At 41.3% G+C, this 20122-nt stretch overlaps 1 protein-coding gene across 2 annotated transcripts in view; it reads right to left on the bottom strand.

Annotated features, from left to right (window-relative positions):
- Positions 1 to 19170, bottom strand: part of slc12a5b (solute carrier family 12 member 5b) — a 35907-nt gene extending 16737 nt beyond the window's left edge. Inside the window, exons 1-3 of one of the 2 annotated variants that reach the window (XM_035160340.2) lie at positions 18781 to 19170; positions 631 to 734; positions 375 to 515 (exon numbers count right to left, since the gene is read on the bottom strand). In XM_035160340.2, the coding sequence (XP_035016231.1) occupies positions 375 to 515; positions 631 to 734; positions 18781 to 18835 (300 nt within the window). In that variant the 5' untranslated portion in view covers positions 18836 to 19170. The remainder of the gene's footprint in view (positions 1 to 374; positions 516 to 630; positions 735 to 18780) is intronic. The other variant, XM_035160341.2, reaches the window with a different exon arrangement.
- Between the last annotated feature and the right edge of the window lie 952 nt (positions 19171 to 20122).

Here is a 20122-nt window from a genome sequence, read left to right as displayed (position 1 = left end):
TGATGCTTCCTTTTGACTCCATCATCTGATCAAAAATTCTAATCTGATTATGGTCAAACATTTGGAAGATTTATGTCTCCATCAGCCTCAGCAGTATTTTGTGTTTAGCGCTACCAACCGTGCTAACACTTTAAATAGAAAAAGCTAAACATTACACCTGCTTAACATCAAAATTACGTAATTTGATGCAAACTGTACTTATATTTTTGAACCGCCAGAATCTCAACATTAATAAGAGAATTGATTTGATGAACACTGATCAATTCCCCCGACATGATGTTGAGACTCTTACATTTATATATTAAATAACACATGTAACCTCTGGGTCAAACCGCTGCAGTTTGAGTGTCACACTGTCACACACAGTACTTTACCTTGACAGGTTTTTTGGACGGACGCGCCCCCTCCTCATTATACTCTTCCTCTTCATGCTCTTTGCTTCCTGTTGGCAGATTGGAGTAATTGGCCAGACTGCTCAGCAGAGAGGAGACCATTGGACTGGTATCCATCTCCTCCTGTAACACACACACACACACACACACACATGCAGAGAAACACAGTGATGACAACAGTAGGAAGTGGTGTCACACTGGTACACCAGCATATTCGTGTATTTGTTACTGCACCCACCTCAAACAGAGCCATGTTCTTGCCGTCATACTGCTGGCTCTTCTCCGCGTCGCTGGCTGCACTGCTGTTGATGAAAGGACTGCTCTCTTTGGGGTTACCATCACCTGAAACACCAAAGACACCAACCAGCAGATTTAGAGCTGACTCTTCTTCTCTCACAGCAACACACACACACACACACACACACACACACACACACACACACACACACACACACACACACACACACACACACACACACACACACACACACACACACACACACACACACACACACACACACACTATGGTGAGTGTGGAGAGAGTAGGTTTACAATCATGTTGTTCATTTGGTCTTTATTTGGGCTGAATAATTCATCGATAGCAGACGATTGACTGATTTACTCTGAGTTTGTGCTGTAACCAGGAGATTTATTGAGGGACTCTTAAAAACAAGCTTTTGTTCCCAATCCTTTGACCCAATCACATTTTTCAAATGAGAAATAACAAGGTGCTGCCTGTGGCCTGTCTGTGTTTTGAATTGAAGGATCCCTGGTTGTGCTCCCTGCCGTGCACACTCAGTAATGATTAATAATGTGTCACTTAGTAGCAGCAGAGATGGACTCGGAGTGATTTTCCTCCACATGAGTCCCAGGAGAGATTTTCCTCCGGCTGCTGCAGAAGAAAATCCAAAAAGCCTACTGAAGTGGTTCAAAGCCACTGTGCAAATTAAGACGTTATTTTTTAGCTTTGTTTTTTTATTCTGTTTTGAAATCCCAGCTGCTATTTTAACGTCTTCAACCTATGTCGGCACAGTGGAGCAAAAGAAAATCTCATTTTATGTGAATGTGTAGTGTTGTGAAAGTGAATTTCCCCTATCAGGGACGGACAACCCAACCAACCAACCAACCAACCAACCAATCAACCAACCGCCAGCCAACCAACCAACCACAAACCAGCTAGACAGTCAGTAAGACAGCAAACCAACATACCAACCATCCGGCCAGCCAGTCAGCCAGTATCATTTACTTTGAGTCAATTTGCAGGCAACCTGGTGATTGCAAGTCTGATATTGACTTTTCTTGGAGACTTCAGGACCCACACCTCCCCTGCATTTTGAGAGTGAAGTGATAATACAGGACTATGAGCAGGTGGAAGAAACTGTCCTTGTGACTTGTTTTGTGTGTGATGCCACAACGAATCACAAAAGTGCAAGAGAAACCCATTCAACGCTCAAGCAGTTCTAGCCAAGCCATGACATGTTCTGATTTCACAACCTATGCAGAAGTCACAAACCAGTAAATTCAAGTCCTTTGGAACAACTTTGGACAGTGAGCAGCTCAACTTTAATACGAGTCTGACAGTGTGGTATTTATGTTTGAATTCTGAGCATTTAGAAACTCTTTCATCACCGTGGCAAATCCCTTTACTTCAGAAACAACAAGAGCCTAAGCACCCTGCAGAATAATGGATGCATCAATTCGTCCCCTCTAATATCTCAGAGTGCAGTAACATTTAGCCTGTTGTAGAAAAAAGCAACATGAGGTGGCGACCTGTTGCTCCTTCTAGTTCAAAGCAGCACAATTTAGTTGAAGATTCCGATTCCCACCAGCTGCAGAACTATTACGCAGTAATCTTTAAAGCAAAGAGGGGAGTCAAATGGCAGCTAAACCGCTCTCACACAGAAGATAATCCTTTAAACGACTGACCGGCCTCCAAAAGATACGTTGCCTGTAAAATTGGATTAAAAAAACCTTTCATTTTTATGTCGTTTTGAGTTTGCATGAAGGTTTAGATTTTTCATCAGCGTTCCATCAACACAAGTGCTGCTGGACTTTTGGAAATTCTTCAAGACCAAAGTTCTTTCATTTTCTTAAAGAAAACACTAGTAGTCCTAGTTGAAATGCCGTTGTTACAGCTGCAGTGTACGATTGCATCAGTTAGATTAATCTAAGATTAATCTAAGCAGAACTGACAGTAATAGAGATCGCTGTCTTATACCTGTTGTGATGAGTCAACTTTAACATTAAGACCGACAGCAGGTCTTTTACTTCTACTCGGAGATATGGTTCAGATTATGCCGGAGCACCACCTGAGTGTTCTGTAATCCATCCTGGTTTTTACATCTGCATTTAAAGCTCATTTCTGCTCTTGGCTTAGAGTGAAATCAGCTTTTAAAAAATTGCAATTTCACCATGTCATACTAAAAGCTGTTGTGTGTGTGTGTGTTTCTCTCTGTGCAAGTTTCCAGCATAGCATGTCAAACATATTTTCTATACAAGAAGTTCATATTCTCTCATGGGACGTACAAGTGAAAATGCGTCATCTCATACATCCATTAGCTTGACCCCCCCAGGTCGGACGTCATGTTTAAACCCAGAACTTTCTTGGTGTGAGGCAACAATGCGAACCACCATTGATCTGACACAACACACAAACACCAAACACCAAACAGTGTGGTCCTTGTTCTGGCTCTTTGATGAACTGCTCTATAACCGTTTCATGTTTCTCATGCAGCAGAGTCAGGGAATAAACAGCGATGGCTCTTCGCCGGCTGAAATATTTACAACAGGATGGAGATGATTACAGGTGTCTATTACATGTAAAGCTGAATTAGTAGAGCCTATACAAGATCATGTGTTTTCCCCCCTGTAATGTTAACAATAATCAACCATTTACAGGCTGCACAATAACAAATGTCAGTTGTGTGTTTCTGTCCTGGAAACCACACCTCCCTCCTCTTCCTTCAGTGCAGAGTCCGACTGGAACCAGCCAGAGCCCTCACTCGAAAGACAACCACGAAGATGCAGAGTTGTTTAAAGTAAAGCCACAAAATACAAAAAAACAACACAAAAAACGGCTACACACATTGGAGTCTGTTTTGACGCTTTCTTGCTTCTTTGTAGGAACGGCGGGGGCCTTTTGCCTGTCTGTGTCGGGGCTGCCCTTTTGTCCTCATGATTTTCTAACCTCATTATGAAGTGTTACAAGTCTGTCAATATTACATTAGGCTAATTTCAGTATTTTCCCCACTGTGCACATGGTTTCAGGTGAGATCTATGGTTACAGCAAGTGCGCCCAAAAATATGTTACATATTCTTATGTTCAAAGAAAGAACGGCATAAGTTATGAACATCTGGAGCAAAGCTGGAAGTCAGGTGATGTTATAAAGCCACGGTCTGCAGAGAAAGGAGGCTGGTGGTGAAAACATAAGACTATAACTGAGATGGCTCAAGTACAGTTGAGTTTACAGATACAACAATCTTTCCCTGACCTTGACAGTGTTTATTATTGTAACCACGATGAAAACAATAATGAAGTATTCATTTTAACACAAACCACCATGTTTCCCAAAACATAACTTTTTCTGTTTAACCCCCAACCAAACAATAACCCCAGTGTCGACACATCATAAAACCAGGAGACACTTTTTTGGAAGACACAGACGACACAGATGATTGAGGCATCAAAATCAACAACATTTCTACACACAAAACCCATAATTTAAAGATTAAATTGAACTGAATTCAATATAGGAGAAAACAGTTTCACCAGAGCTGAGGAGTGAGGAAAATAAAGTTTCCATTGCTTTCTAATCAACAAAGAAACATGATGAGGTTCAGCTCTCTGCAAAACAAGAATCCTTTTTTTTACACCCATACAACCAACTGTCAAGAAGCCATAAGTGGCTCTTGTGCTAACATAATGTAACCACATGCAGAGGGATAATATTTCACTTCCAGGAAGAGAGGCCTTCTGGTACAGAACATGTGGAGACCCTCAACGCGCTGCATTCACCTTCCTCAGCTACATAAAAAGAGCGAATCAATGATCAGGGTTCTGATTCAGGCCAGTTCACCTCAACAGAGGGCATCAGCAAATAGCATCATTTGGTGTTAAATTTGTCAGAAGGTTTTCGTACAGTCACTTTAAAGTGATCGTGCACAAGTGAACAACTGTCTAGTGTCACTTTCATCCAATTAAACCAGCTCTTTACCGCTCTCTTCATAAATCCTCTTCCCTGAGTGGAAGGTTCGTCTTTCTCCCTGCGAGGCCTCAGCTGTTTGAAACCGTTGCTGCTTCACTAAGGTTAACTTTGCATAATGTTCTCCTGCAGGTTGACTTCTGTTTCCTCACAGACATGTGCATTCAGGACCAATTGGCCTGCTGCGATGCACAGTGAAGACCTTACAGTTGAAAGTAAAGCTGTTACTCTTAGTCTGATAAGTTGTCTATATGACAACAAGTAGCTAATTTTACCTGTCGTATAACTACAACTATGATTTATGACATATGCTGATGACACAACTTGATATTTAGCTTTGACAGCCTCATGTTTTGATGAATTTTATCCAAAAGGTTCATTGTTTTTCACTGGATAAAGAAACGAGTGACTACACTGACGTTTTGCAGCCCTATTTTGATCATTGAATCATCAGTAATGTTCTCACCCCTGTACGTTTGTGTGTTTGTTGGTTTCTATGCTTGTTTGTAAGCAGGATTATGTCAAAACTATTGAACAGATTACCACAAAACTTGACATAAGGATGTGGTGTGGATCCATTTTTTTTTAAGGGGATATTCTGATTTCTCAGAGAATAATTCATGAACCTTGATGAAAAAAATAAGCATATTATTAAGGGGACTGTTGGGCATTGTATGGAGTGACATTCCAGGTCCAAAAACCTGACGACTGTGCTGCATCTCTTTTGCATCTGTTTTGACCACAAATTACAGGAACCAAACATTGTGCATCATATTCATATACATATAATAACTTCCCCATGCTTACACATATAGAACAGGCCTGGGTGTTACCCTCCCCAACCTCCCAGTCTCCATACTCGTCTAACCACATCAAGGCATGGTTTGCAAAGCTATTAAAGGCACTGCGGTGTCTATCAGACATGTTTACTCTCAAAGGTTTGAGCCAGGCTAATGGTCAATGCAATGTTACTATAGCTTTACAGTTTCTTCTCCAATAACAATTATGGCCTAATATATAATCCAGATTCTGTATATATATTTTCTACAGCTGTATTCTCTGTAGCACTTTGATGCATCTCTGCAGAGGACACAAATGCAGCCCACATTTAATGCAGAGGTAATCCTTCAAACATTTAGTTTGAAGAACTGGGGGCTGTAATACAGGCAGGGAAACATAATTACAGTCTTTGTCTTGCTCTACATGAGGATTTAAGTTTGAGCTCATGAAAGGCAACAAAAATGTAGCTTTGCCATTATTTCAAAAATGGTTTTAATAGCGATCTAGATAATCGTCCTATGAAACAATATTACTTGTAGCCTTTGGGCTCCATTTATTATCATTGAACCTTGTAAATAACTTCCTTTACACAACACAGATGAACAATGGGCTGGGAGATTAAACAGTGTTGAAACTGACCTGGAGAGTCCTGCGACAGAGAAGCACTAAAAGGTTTATCGGTTTATTGATTTATTTTCAGGTATAAAAGCTTCAGACAAATGTGAATATCCACAAAACTGGAAAGTGGAAAGTGCTTAAAGGTTCAGTGTGTAGAATTTAGTGGCATCTAGTGGTGAAGTTGCATATTGCAACCAACCCTATGCCAGAAGGTTATGCAGATAGGTGAAAGGTCCTCTCTAGCGCCACAGTTTGGTTTGTCTACCCTACAAACATGGCGGTACAACATGGAAGAGGACCCGCTCCATATAATAGATATAAAGGGCTCATTCTAAGGTAAGAAAAACACAATGATTCTCAGTTTCAGGTGATTATGCACATATAAACACATAATATTAAACATTTTAATCCGTTTTGACCCCTAGATCCTACAAACTTTATTTTACCTGTTCAAGCGAGAGGAGAATATGAACAGAAAGGATCTCAATATGGACAATGGAGACACATGTTGATAGCGAGCGTACATGGAGTCTCAAAGACAGAGGTTGTCTGACCTGATGTTGTGTACTTCTGGTCCAAGGAACTCTTCACCTTGATATTAATACTAAATAGTCAATAGCAGTCATGCACTCTGAAGTCCCACTATTCACTTCTCTGGACTGTACCAGTGAGTCGCTCACACAGTGAAGTGGATCGACCTCCATATTTTGTGATTGCGAACAAAGCTATTGCAAATCTTAAAGTCTGAGTCACAGGTTGGATGAAATACTTCTTGACTTGAAAAGTAAACCAAAGAATCCAGGACACTATCCAACAGCAAGATATATATATAGAGTCTGCAGACCTTCACCTGGAAAAAACATCAGTCAGATGGTGTCAGCAACAGGCTCATTTCAGTGCACACAAATTAAATTCATTCATCATCTCAAATACACAAACCAAACCAAAAATACATTTGCCAGCAATTGGTTGAAATGATACAACAGGGCCCTCTATCGACATCCTATAAAAACACATTTACAAGCTAGAAGTTTTTTTTTTATAGTGTTCGCCAAGGCTCTGTCCAGGTTAAATAAGATGAGAAAAAAAGAAGATCCTGGATCCAGATCTGCTAAAACATTTCACGGGTTTTTCTCTGCGTCATGTTCCATCATGGAAATCGGTTTAATAGCTTTTGAGTAATCCTGCTGACAGACAGACAAACAAACACATAAATGGCAATGAAAACATTGGCAGAGGTAAACAGTCCCACATTACACGATGTTAATCCTATAGCCTTTAAAAGGTAAAATAAGGCACCAATGGCATTTAAAACATGCTGAAGACATATTATCTACAACCCTCCAACTGTGTCTATAAGAAGAAAAGTGTTTGGATAACTAAATTCAGGACATTTGGCATGGGGGGGGGGGGTGATTAAGGAAAAACCCTCCACCTCGAGTCATGATGCTTGCGGTTGCCTCACTCTTACAATTTGGAATTTTTGAGGCAAAGAGTCAAGCTAAGTAGAGCGAATACCTCTACTAAGGCCCAACAGTCCCCTTAATTCAATAGAGCTGCATCAAATAACCCACACTCATCAATATCAGTCCACTACATGTGCCTGATTTTTTTCATTATCAAGATCCACGAATCATTTCCTGAGAGATTAGTGAAATAATATAAAATTCACCATCTCATAATGTTGAAGAAAATAATTTAATAAAATCCTGGATCAGAGGCGGATCTGTGCCAAAATTGAATGGGTTCTTTCTTGGCCGAGGTTTCATCCTCACACCAAATTTCATGAAAATCTGTATTTTTCTCCTATTATTCTGCTAACAGACAAATCACATTGTTTCTCAGTTGAGTGCAAACCTTCCCCAAGGCCCAACAGTCCCCTTAAGTTCAATCACGCTGCACCAAATTGCACACACACAGAAATTAGTTCCCCGATATACCTAAAGTCTGAAGGAATCCATGAATTATTCCCTCGTAAATCAGTAAAAAATGATGAAAAATGCCAATGTTAAAGAAAGAGTTAAAAAATATTGGGATCCCCACCTCAATCTGGAGCCACACCATAATTCAGTTGGTTCTTCCCTGATCCATACCGCATCCTTCCACCTAGTATCGTGGAAATCCGTCATGTAGTTTTTGTGTAATCCTGTTAACTAACCAAAAAACAACCAAACATAACCTTGTTGGCTGATAATGTTTGAGGGAGATCTCTGTGTCGCGTTAGTCCGACCAAAAACACAAACAAACACATGCAAATATCTTAAGTAGAAAGAAGAAATGTCCCAAATGTACCCCCGCTTGTCCCTGGACACAAAACCTTTTTGAACAATAGATAATATTTCTGTCTACGTCACTGTTTGAGTCTCTGGACCGACAGTTATGACCCTTTTGATAAGAAGCAATGGACCCAGAAGGATGGAGATCTGATCTTGTTTATACTGATGCCACCGCAGCAGGCAGACCTGTGAAAGGCGGAGGGCGGTGCAGATTTGTACCCTTGATGTGACATGGCTATTACAAAATGGACAGTTTATACCGGCTTTTAAAAGCTTAATAGGACGTGGGCTCAAGGGGATTATGCAGCAGCTGCTGGAGGCCACAAAGACAGGCAGAAATTAACTTTAGCAAGTGAGAGCACTGCACCAATCAGTGGCACAGCAAACTCATAATTACATCCACCACATACCTCGTTCATTTTCACCTCGCCTGCTGCAACTGAGGAATTAAAGCTAATTCCATGAAGTCATTTGTTTAATTTAAATCTGTCTCCTCTCTCCGCCTGCATCCTGCCTGGCTGCGTCTCTGGCTCTCTAGCTTAGACTGCGACACTGAAATGTGACGCTTCCGGCCAAAACACACATAAAATTCAGATGTTTAACTTTCCATTAAGACAGAGAATGATGGAATGATGAGTTGAGGAATGATATTGTATTTTCTCCAGCAAGGGAAACATTAACGGTGAATTATGGAACGGTAAAGTCATAAATATCCAGTGTGTAAATACGAGTGGAAATTTATTTGAAACAGAGCAGTCACATCTAGCCACTAGCTGCACGGCTCTGGGGATGTTGATCTGTCTGTGGATCCGTCAAGAAAGAAATATCTCAACAACTACCGGATGGAGGCATTCACATTTCTCATGTATCCCAGAAAATGATTGGATGACCTACGACAGTGTACCAGGGTCATTTTACATGCAGAGCCTGGAAAGAGGTTGTACATTTTTTTTCCCTCGACAATCCAGCAGATTGTTGTTATGACATTTTAGCCTGGACTAAAGAAGTGAACTGAACAACCATCCATAGCTTTTCCATAGGCAATAAAAAATGTGTAATTTGTCTTTTTTGAAATTGATGAATGTTCCTCCTTCGACGTTGCGATAAAAACATCCAAAGTCTCTGAAAGAAAGCACGTCGCCTCCCTGACCACTGCCACAGCCCTGCTCAATAAGTGAAATAACGTGCACCACTCCCTCTCTTTAATGGTTAAACTCAGGGGTTAAAGCGGGTTAAACTGTCACTAAGTTTGAACGCTCTGATGTTGCCTGCAGACACTTCAGGGCTTTAATTCTATTCACTCGGGCTGTCAGTGATAAGATAAGGAGGATGGATGGGAGCAGCGGGGGAAAACTCTGTATCTATCTGTATGAACTTTATCTGTGAAATGACCGCCTCTCTAATCTGACAAGATGCTATTGACAGACTGATTACAGCTAATGCCAGACTCAGAGGGAGTGAAGGAGTCACAGGCTGCTGATAGGTCTGACATGTACTCAGCTGAGATGTACGGGGCTGATTCATATAGTCACTGACTCAATGCTTTGATTTAAAGTAGGGATGTTCTGCCTGGCACCAGTGTTCACACTTTATAAGTTTAGTTCACTTATTGTTCATTGCTTTAATGAAGTTTTAAACCAAGATGATAAACCTAAAAAATAAAGTTCACGATCATGTCTCCTGTTTTTAAAATGACTGGCTCTATCTGCAGCTGGACCTCCCGTAAGAATCATTTGATATATTCTATAATTTAGAGGCATTTCCACCCTTTTTTCACCTTGTGCTCATGTGTTTCCCCTTAACACTTGTGTGTTGTTCGTCACGTCTGTCATACCTGCCCCCGCCGGCACTCCTGTGAATCATCCATCAACCGCGCAGCAGGATTTAAAACCCACATCTTCACATTGGTGGTGCTAAGGTTATGACCGCACACCGCTAAGTAATGAAGGTTTCCTGTCTGCCCGCGCCTCAGGTTCATCAGCTGCCATATCCAGGCAACTCCTTGTCTAACGGCCTGGTTTGGAATCACTGGTAACAATCAAGAACCTTAAAACCGCCATGGTTTCTGAATTTCCGCTCATTGCTTGAGTCCAAACACTCAAATTGATCAACCATAGAACGGAAAAGGGTAACTTTTAATAGTCCATCTAATAGAATCTATACTCACCACTGGGAAGATGGAGGGGGCGGTGTGAAGTCTTTGAGTCCACAAAACACTTTTACAGTTTCAGGAGAGCGTTGCAGCCAAATCCAATTCAATTGAAGTAAATGGTGACAGATTCTTCAAATGTCAAAAAACAACATAAAGAAACATTAAATGCCTCCATTCTGCTCCTGTGGTGTCATCCAAGTGTCCGTAAGTCCCGATATTCAAACTCGATTCGAAACGAGATAATTTACACCATGTTTTTAGCCTAAATGTTGTATTGGATTTGGCTGCAACGCTGTTTATCTCTAGAACTCCAAAAGTGTTTTGGAGACTCAAACACTTCACCCACCCCTCCATCGGCATAGTGGTGAGTAGATAATGAGTGAATTTTCATTTTTGGGTGAACTATCCCGATAAGCAATGTGTCAGAAAGCACAAAAACTCCTGAAGGTACCATGACCTGGACGACTGAGAATCGTCACAGATATACAGGTATCTTCATGCAGAAAGTACAAAGATAGATACAATGGAAGTTTTATCTAGCCTGCATGTACTGTTTTCAAAATCATGTTTAAATTGCCAGCATGTTTCCATGCCAGCCACATGGCAGGTGCTGTAAACACTTGGGTGCTGCTGTACATTATTGTTCTGATGTTTTTTGGTGATTGGTGAACAGCTTTCCTTGCATTATCGCCCCCTTCTGGTGTGTGATTGTTTATTTTTTGCAAAGAGATTCATCAAAAACTTGTTCAACGAAAGCATGTTCATGCACAACACTACCTCTCACACAGATCATAATCTAACTTCCTAAACTTCTTAAACACTGCTCTCCCCTTTCCACAATAATCTGTAGAAGGAATTAAAAAACAATCTGCAGCTTCTTCAGTATTTGTAAAAAAAACAGGAAGCTTTATTTTCGAAAGCAGCCAGAAATAAAAGCATCTGCTCCATTTGCCGACCGACGGTGGATGAGAATGTCGGTCTGTTAGTCATTGCACCACTTTTAGTCAGGACCAAATTTTCTCAACAACTATTCAATGGGGTTGCCATGACATTTTTTTCTTATTCCCCAGAGGATGAATCCCAAACTTAAATGATTGATTACATGCAGTAAATAAAACAAAAGATAAAATCTCAGATGCCTGGTGTTTCATTTGCTCAAAGTCGTTATGTGTGTTTGTGTGTGTGTGTGTGTGTGTGTGTGATGGCTATATATATAATTTTATCACCAACAACACATGACATATGTCCACTTGTATGTAAACGTGGGTGTATTCATTAACCTGTCAGCAGATCATTTAAGTAAAAAAAAGCTGCCGCAGAAAAGCCATACCAGCCTCAGCAATTCCAGATGTGAGGCTTTTTCGTGTTAAACAAAACAAAATAAAAGCCTCTGAAATCAATTCACACATCTGCTGCTCCGACACATACGAGCGTGATTACCAAAGAGAATAGCTTTCAATTACTGGCGGAAATTCCCGGCAGCTGATGAGACCACTCTGTTCCTGTTAGTTAACGTGTTTGTAAACGAGCAGAGGCTGGATGTGTTGAGGAGGTGCAATGTGATAAACAATCAACACAACATCCAACTCTAAATAGCCCAAACTCAATGCAGGTAGTGTGTAAACACAGAGCGTATGTTTGCCACGGCTCAATTAAACAGATTTCTTTTGTAATCTGATTATCTGTTTGTTGGAGCCAATGCAGCGTTTCCCTCAGCCTGGAGAAAAGTGTCCTGAAATAATGAGCTGATGCTGCAGAAGAGTCACACCCACGAAAAAATATAACAGTTTTCTACTTTAGACTGTGAGGTGGCAGCCTTGTTGGCAGATTTTGTTAGCTAGCTGAAGCTATATAGCATTCAGATACGCGAGGTATGAAACTTCTCATTTAACTTGCATGTTTTCACATGTGATAATAAACTTTTAATTTAAATATGTAATAAAATTATTTGGCCACATGGGGTCAGTAGAAACAAGCCGTGAACCACAGACTGTATATGTAAAGATGTACTGCAAGACTGCTGCCCTAAAGTGAAGCCAAAATGCCTCGATCACCACCTGGTGTCTGGCTGCAGTACTGCTCATAAAACCTGCCTCCTCCATGTTCGTGATCATACATGGACCACGTTTAAAAATCAATTGGCAGGGTTCATATCCGGGATATTTTGGCTTCATTTCTGGATAGTGGAAGGAGGTAGAGATGCATCGTCCATCTTTTTATACATGTCTAAGAATTAAACCTGTAATTACTACTTTTTGGTCGCTTGGGGCAGCAGAAACAACTTGTAAACCAAAAAATTAAGTTAATATGGTGTACTAGTTCGCAAGCATTTGCATTTTTACAGGTTCAGCAGATATGAGCAACATTAGTATTCATTTAGAGTCGTGTTTCTGTCAACCTAAACAATATAAATCCAATCATCACGGTCTCTTAGAGAGAATAATTTGGCTGATAAATGCTCCACTATATTCACCAGCTGTCTGTCTGTCATCTTATACTGAGCAGCTGTTGTACAAAGTTTTCTTTAGATGTTTCCAACCAGGTGAGAGTGAACCAAAGCAGTAAGTCTGTGAGCCAGAAAGCTAAACAGTGACCAGAAACTTGATATGAGCTCAGAAATGCCGAGGGAAATTGTAGATTTGTGTGATAATTATTTCATTCAGGACCACTGGGATATTTCCTAGTGACCAACAAAAAAAACAGGCAGGAAATTGTTCACATCCCTCTTAGAATTAACAAATCAGGCGTGACCCACTCTCACAGCAATGTCAAAATTTACATCATCACATCTCCCAGGGACGTGCGCTGTCAGCAAAAAGCAATAAATGCACTGATAAATGGTTGTAGCTTATGTTGAAATTCAGTGAAAATGTGTGGAAAACTTTTTTTGGATGGTTTTGATATCTTGATGCTTGAATATAGAAATAATGAACAAGGAAACAATTGAGCTAACTCTGTAGGTCATCAACTTAGCTGTTCGGCTGAGTACTTATATTTAAAAATACATTTTCCTGATGTTTTTGACTCGCTTGCTGCTGCCATTTCCGTTTTGAAAAAGTTCTTCCCAGAAGCGCAATGACTCATTGGACATGTTGGGCTGGGAAGGATCCACCTGGAGGAGCCTTCGAATTTGGACAGTCTTGTCACGCTGCTGTGATGCAATCGGTCTTCAAATGCAGCCTCCTCAGGATGCGGCCCGCAAATTGAAACACAGCTACAGCCCCTCTAGAGAACATCCAGAGGGTCTCCAGAGTTCAGTGCATGTCGGAAAGCAGCTTTAGTGTGTTTTTGTTCCTGCCTGCCAGCATCGTCAACTTGTCTGCTTGTAAACCTGCCTGTTTCACATTAAATCCCCTTAACCACATCAGCCTGTCTTTACATTCAGGTCCTTTCCTTATGTTCCTGGCCTTGCTGTTACATCATGTCAAGCAGGTTATTAAAAGAGTTGATCTGAAGTGCTGAAGAGCTGTGATGGAGGTGGTTGCACTTCACGATAACACACATGCATTAACCACATTGAATTTGATCAATCTGTAAAAATGTGCAGAAGATGTCAAGACCTTCTTAATCCAACTTCCTCACGTTGACCTTCTCACCCTCTATGGATTAAAGTCAGTGTTGTGACACACTCTTTCTTCAATGCTCAGTAATTGAAGAGCCACGGACAATACGTCGGAGGATTACTGACAATCACTGACATGGTTTGTCTGCTCTGTGCCAGTTTATTAAAGCTGTGCATCAGCTGAGGATACATCAATGAAATTACCAGGAAGCAGTAATATTTAAAAATCCTCTATACAGGCAGCTTTACATAATGCAGCGCTCCTCTGCAATGAGATAATACCTGATACACAGATATATGACTGCTCAGGTCAACTACAGCTCAGACAAACCTACAAAAGACAAACCACCAACTGGACAAACACTGGACAAACACTAACCGGGAAGGAGGACACAATATCCTGGTTATGAACGCTGCCATCTTGCTCATTTGGAACCAGAGTCTGCATAGTAGTGATCAAGGAATGGAGAGGCCATAGCAAGGTCTCACTAATACATGCACTCGACCAATCACAAGTCAGTCTCTATTTCAAGAGAGAAGAAACTACACGTCCCATAAACCATTGCAAATGATCCCTTTCCAATGATCTCCAGCTGCTTCATCTTGAATCTAACCTCGTAGTGATTTTCCACCCCTTTGGACAATCTTCTCGTTGACTCTAAAAAAATGCGGTAGGCATTAGAAAAGGGAAATCGTTGTTGCTCTGTGGTAAAAGTAACGTAAAGATCCAACATTATTTTCATTGTTCTTATAAACATTAGCTGACAGCAAGCTCCACCAATCAGAGATGTTGCTTCTACACCCGAGGATTGTGGGGAGTATTTCTCCTTGACATCACGGATAAAACATGATTTTCAATAAACACAGTTGATATCATATCATATGATTTGTGACTTCTACCGGAGCATGTAACATGGCTACACAGCCTCGTAGCTCGTGGTAAGCCTACAGCGGATGGTTACAATATTACAGCTCCAGAAGGTTGTAGATCACCTCCTCGACATTCACAGCTGCTCCATCATTCTATCCCCCGAGGTCCGCAACCTGGCTGTCATTCTTGACCCTTTCCAATTCCACATCAAATCGACACCAAATCCGCCTTCTTTCATCTCAAAAACATTTCCAGACACTCGCAGACTCTGTGACAGAAACCCTCCTTCATGCCTTCATCACCTCCCGCCTGGATTACTCTCCTCAAACACCACCTGCTCACTAAGGGCTTGGCCTCAGTTAACGCTCCACCCTGCTATTTATTTCTATCCTGTTCTGTGCGAATTACTTTCTTATCTTTTTTTCCCCTCTTTTTTCTCAAAAGGTGCTTTTCTCATTTTACTTTGTGTGTGTCTGTGTGTGTGTGTGCAGGCACGTCCATCCAAGGTTTAATGTCTCACTTTGAAGAGGCCCAAGGGGGCAATTCCACACCGTCCGCCCCAAGACATCCACCGATCAAATCAAGGACACGTTACAATTAGAAGCATCTGCTGCTCTGTGAACAACCCTTTAAAATAAACAGTGGTGAAAATTAAGCTTTTTTAATGTACATTTGTCTTAATTCATCCAATTCAGTTTCATAATAAAATCCTCACCTCTGAGTCTGCATTACTCACATACGTTGCCATTAGTCTCCATGCTTTAACCGATCATGTGCTTTTATAGAACTGCGAGCCAAAAATCAACAATTACCAGCGGCTACAGCTCAATTGTAAACTCCGTAAAACATGGAGTAGCTTTTACAGATTAACCGTCATGGTCAGTATTAGTGTGTTTTTCCAGCCTGAGCTTGTATCAGCTGCAGCCTCACATTTCTGTTCTCCACAGACAGGGGTGGAACCCGACATGATGTCATCCAACTGCCTCAAGTAATGGTGTGTCGAGGTTTCTGAAATAGTTTTCTGGTTATCGGAGTTATCACAACCTTTCTGTCACCTCCAATCAGTCCGACCATCCTCCTCTGACCTCCCTCATCCCCCGAACTCCTGCTCGTTGTTTACACACCATTCTGAGTAAAAACCTTAGAGACGTGTGAAAATGTGAAAATGTGAAAATCCTCGGAGATCAACAGGTTCAGAAATTCTCACACCAGCTGTCTGGCTCCAACAACCGTTTATCCAACGTCACATATGTTCCCCATTCTGATGTTTGGCATGAACAATAACTGACCTGTATCTGCATCATTTGTCGAACTGCACTGCTGCCCCCTGATTGGTTAACATGTAGGTAAACAGATGTTCTTATGAAAGTGCTCTTTAAGCTCATATTTACCATGCACCTACAGGTAAGTCAACTCTGACTATATCAAAGTCCCTGTAAGTAAGACCAGGCCCCAATCTAAATGAATGGGGAGAGAGCTACAACCACACTAGAATGTCACCTATAGGAGGGTGATTACCTCGGCCAAGGCCCAACCAGCCTCTAAAATTCAATCAAGCTTCACCAAATTTCACAAACTCATAGATATCAGTGGTGGACATCCGTTGAGTTGTTCATGTGAAGTCTTGCTTACAAACAAACAAACATAACTTACAAACAGATGGACAGGGGGTAAAACCTAACCTCATTGGTTGAGGTAATAATACAGAAAAATACAAAATGAATGTATTCAATCACCATTAAAATACGATAAAACCTTCTGAAAAGCTTTCTTCCAACAGGTTATTTCAGGTTACCTTCTAGTGTTGCTCAATCCCACCAGAGCATTTCAGTACATTATTGGTTTCATGGAAACACTACTCATGGAAACACTACAGCTTCATTCCTTCCTCATCATCAAGACCACACAGCACTGATTTGTACACACACACTATTATTTCTGCCTTTGCATTCCCCCTAATCACTGATTACTTCCCCCTGAGAAGACCTGAATGTGTCACAGCTCTGGTTGAATGACGAACAGCTCTCAGAGAATAGGGGAGGGTCACTGCAGCCTGAATTTTCTCCTCAATATAATGTTATTGTTCTTGTGATCCAATTTTCTGCCCTAATCCTTTCAAACAACAGGCCCAGGGAGGAATGCCAATACAATACAACAGAGAAGAGGAAAGTCCTCCGGCAACAGAAGAAGTTTTTGTCCTGCAATTACACATTAGACTTGGCTGCACATGGATTTCCAAATGGATTATATTCTGATGTTTAACCCCAAAAAATCCACTTAATCAACTTACAGCACGGGTGGATTTCTGAATTGACATTTGTGTTCACAGATGGAATTATAACATTGTTACCAGAATGACACTCAGAGATCACAGACTTCCACTGAGGCCCAACAGTCCCTGTATGAAACCATATGATTTCACAAGATCCGGGTTTTCATTTGGATCAGCACCAAATTGCTTATCTCTCCTAAGATGACTAATTGATCTCATCAAGATCCATGAATTATTCTGTGACAATTCAACAAAGATCTTGAAAAATGCCCTAAATCTCACAATGTTTAGGAAAGAGCGAAAAAATCTGCCCCTCGATCCAGAGCCACATTTAACAATTGAATGGTTTCTTTCCTGACCAATACCACATCCTTCCACCATCTTTCATTGTAATCCCTGGAGTCATACAACAACAATGATCGCAACTAATGTTTTTTTTCCTGCAGGTTATTTTCTTTATTAAATAATTATTTGTTAAGTGTGTGTGTGTGTGTGTGTGAACGTGATAACCTTTTTTCTCTGTTTGTGTGCAATCTGCCTATTATCCAGCTTCAAAATAATGAGGTGACCAGTCATTGGTCAGTGTATGATCACATGATTATCCAGTGTGCAGGTGGAAATAGTTGCAAATGTGCAAACTGATGCTGAACTGATGTGAAAAAAAGACATGAACATGGGCAAGAGGTACCATACCTTTTATTGATCTTTTATTTTATTCTCTTTTTTAGTTTTGAATTTTGAGCTCATGTAATCATTATAAAATTTGTAAAAAAAACAACAAATCCTATGATCCAATTTATTGTAGCTTTTGCATTTTTATGCCATATTAAAATGTGCATGTTTGAGTTCAGAAAAGCACATTTCAGAAGTAGCAGAAACCTGTGCATTTTCCTTGACAACTAAATAAAAAACCCATGTTACCATTTGTTATTTATAGTCACAAACTACAGGATTGTCCACTATAATCATAAAATGACTTTTTCTGCTCAGAGCCAAGCTCTCTGAACATTATGAAACATTATGAGATGCAGATTTTACCCCTGGGTGAGATCTTCTTTATGGGGGGGAGGGACATGAATGAGTTTGAGAATGCATTGTCTGGGCTGCACTCACTCCGCTGTTTAACCTTTTTGTTGAATGCAGAAAGTGTTGGTGACATGGGGGATTTGAATCTTCAAGCACAGGATGAACCTCTGGCAGATTAACGCACCTACTGGAAAAGCCAAACTCATCCATCACATCCAACTCATTTTGCAGTGACATCTCTGAACTGGAGGGTGAAATATAGATATCTGGGAGGAGCGGTGTGTGAGAGCTGAAGCAGTGGTGCTGTGGATCAAACAGATCCGTCACTGGAGCCCATCCACCTGTTTCCAATCTCACAGCATATGGAGCATTCATATTTGAGTCTGACCCAAACCCGAACACTGAAAGAGTTTTCAGGTCCAAGAGTTTCCTCTGATTATCTCTGCCTTGCAAATGCAGATGCAATTTTGCAAGGATTAATCATTTGTCTCTACATCAATGAAATGACATAATCTTGTTTCCCTAACTTTCCCATACTCCTACGTGTGCGCTCACATGCTTTCACTTCATCTGCAAAGTGATGCCTCACACTCCTCTCTCATCAGCCTGTGGCAGGTTTCGTCACTCACCCTGGCTGTTGGGTCCCCCCTCTCCCTCCTCGCAGTCTGTTATGTTGTTCAGCATCCTCTCTCCTCCTCGGGCTGTGCACACGGAGCACGGCTCTTTCTGAGAAAAAAAGAAGAGAAAAGCTCCTGTTGGGCTGGAGCCAGCAACAAGACGGACTTTACTTTTGCTTCCTGATGCCCCTTTCCTCTTCCTTTCCCAGTCTAAAAAAAAGCAGTATCCTCTTTTTTATGTGTCTGCTGTGTGATTCCCTCCGTCTCTCTGCGGGAGGAGGATGGAGAGACTGAGAGCGGCTGCGGGGGAGAGTTGATGATGGTGCTCGCTGTCACTCACATGCACGGTCTCAGTCCCTGTGCACCACTCACCCCCCTGTCAGTTTAAGCCCGATGACTACATTCATCATGTATTCAGAAGGTATTATCCCTCTCCTCCCCCCTCCCTCCCTCCCTCCCTCTCTCCCTCTCTCTCTCCCTCACGCATGTTCATCATCATCATCCATCTCATCATGAGAGAGGGATGGATAGAGAGGGATTGAGAGACAGATGAAAAAATGCTGCCTCCTGAGAATAAACATCTCTTTTGATGTTCTTTTCAGACAGAAGATGAGATTCCATTTCATTACTGTGTATTCATCCCTCTTTTGTTATTTTCCCCCTGCAATGCTTTTTTCTTTTATATATTTCCTGCACGACCATGGCCCATTATCTGTGAAAGGCCTGCAGGCTGCGCTTGTATAACTTGCAAGCAAGCGCGCACACACACACACACACACACACACACACACACACACACACACACACACACACACACACACACACACACACACACACACACACACACACACACACACACACACACACACACACACACACACACACACTCTTCTTTTAATTTAAAAGATATAACTGAAAGAAATGTGCTCGGCCTCCGCTCTGAGTGAATTTGTAGCCAGTAGTCGGAAACCTGTCATCGCTGTGCCCCTTCTGATTAAACATCACATTGTTTGACCAAGACTCTGACTACAGGTGACATATCTCTGAACAGCGGTAGGTCACAGAGAGGTCACGGCTTCTGAGGAAGACAGTGTCACTCACCCGAGGACGGATGGTTGAATGAATAGAAAAGATAGATTGCGAGAGAAAATTATGAATGAGAGTAAATAGGGTGAGGCAGAGCTGGTTGATTGAGAAAAGGGGACAAAATAGTGATGAAATTAAAGGGGTAAAGTGAGGACAGGCCACATGGTGAGGTGATTATGAAAAAGTTACATAAAGAGGTGTTCAGGTGGCTTTAAAAGACAGGAAATCTTTGGGCTCTTGCGTTGTACATTCTTGTGTGGTGCGTGTA

This window comes from Hippoglossus stenolepis, chromosome 6 (assembly GCF_022539355.2).
Source record: "Hippoglossus stenolepis isolate QCI-W04-F060 chromosome 6, HSTE1.2, whole genome shotgun sequence".
In the NCBI taxonomy this organism is placed as follows: Eukaryota; Metazoa; Chordata; class Actinopteri; order Pleuronectiformes; family Pleuronectidae; genus Hippoglossus; species Hippoglossus stenolepis.
This window is presented reverse-complemented; position numbering and strand designations above follow the sequence as displayed.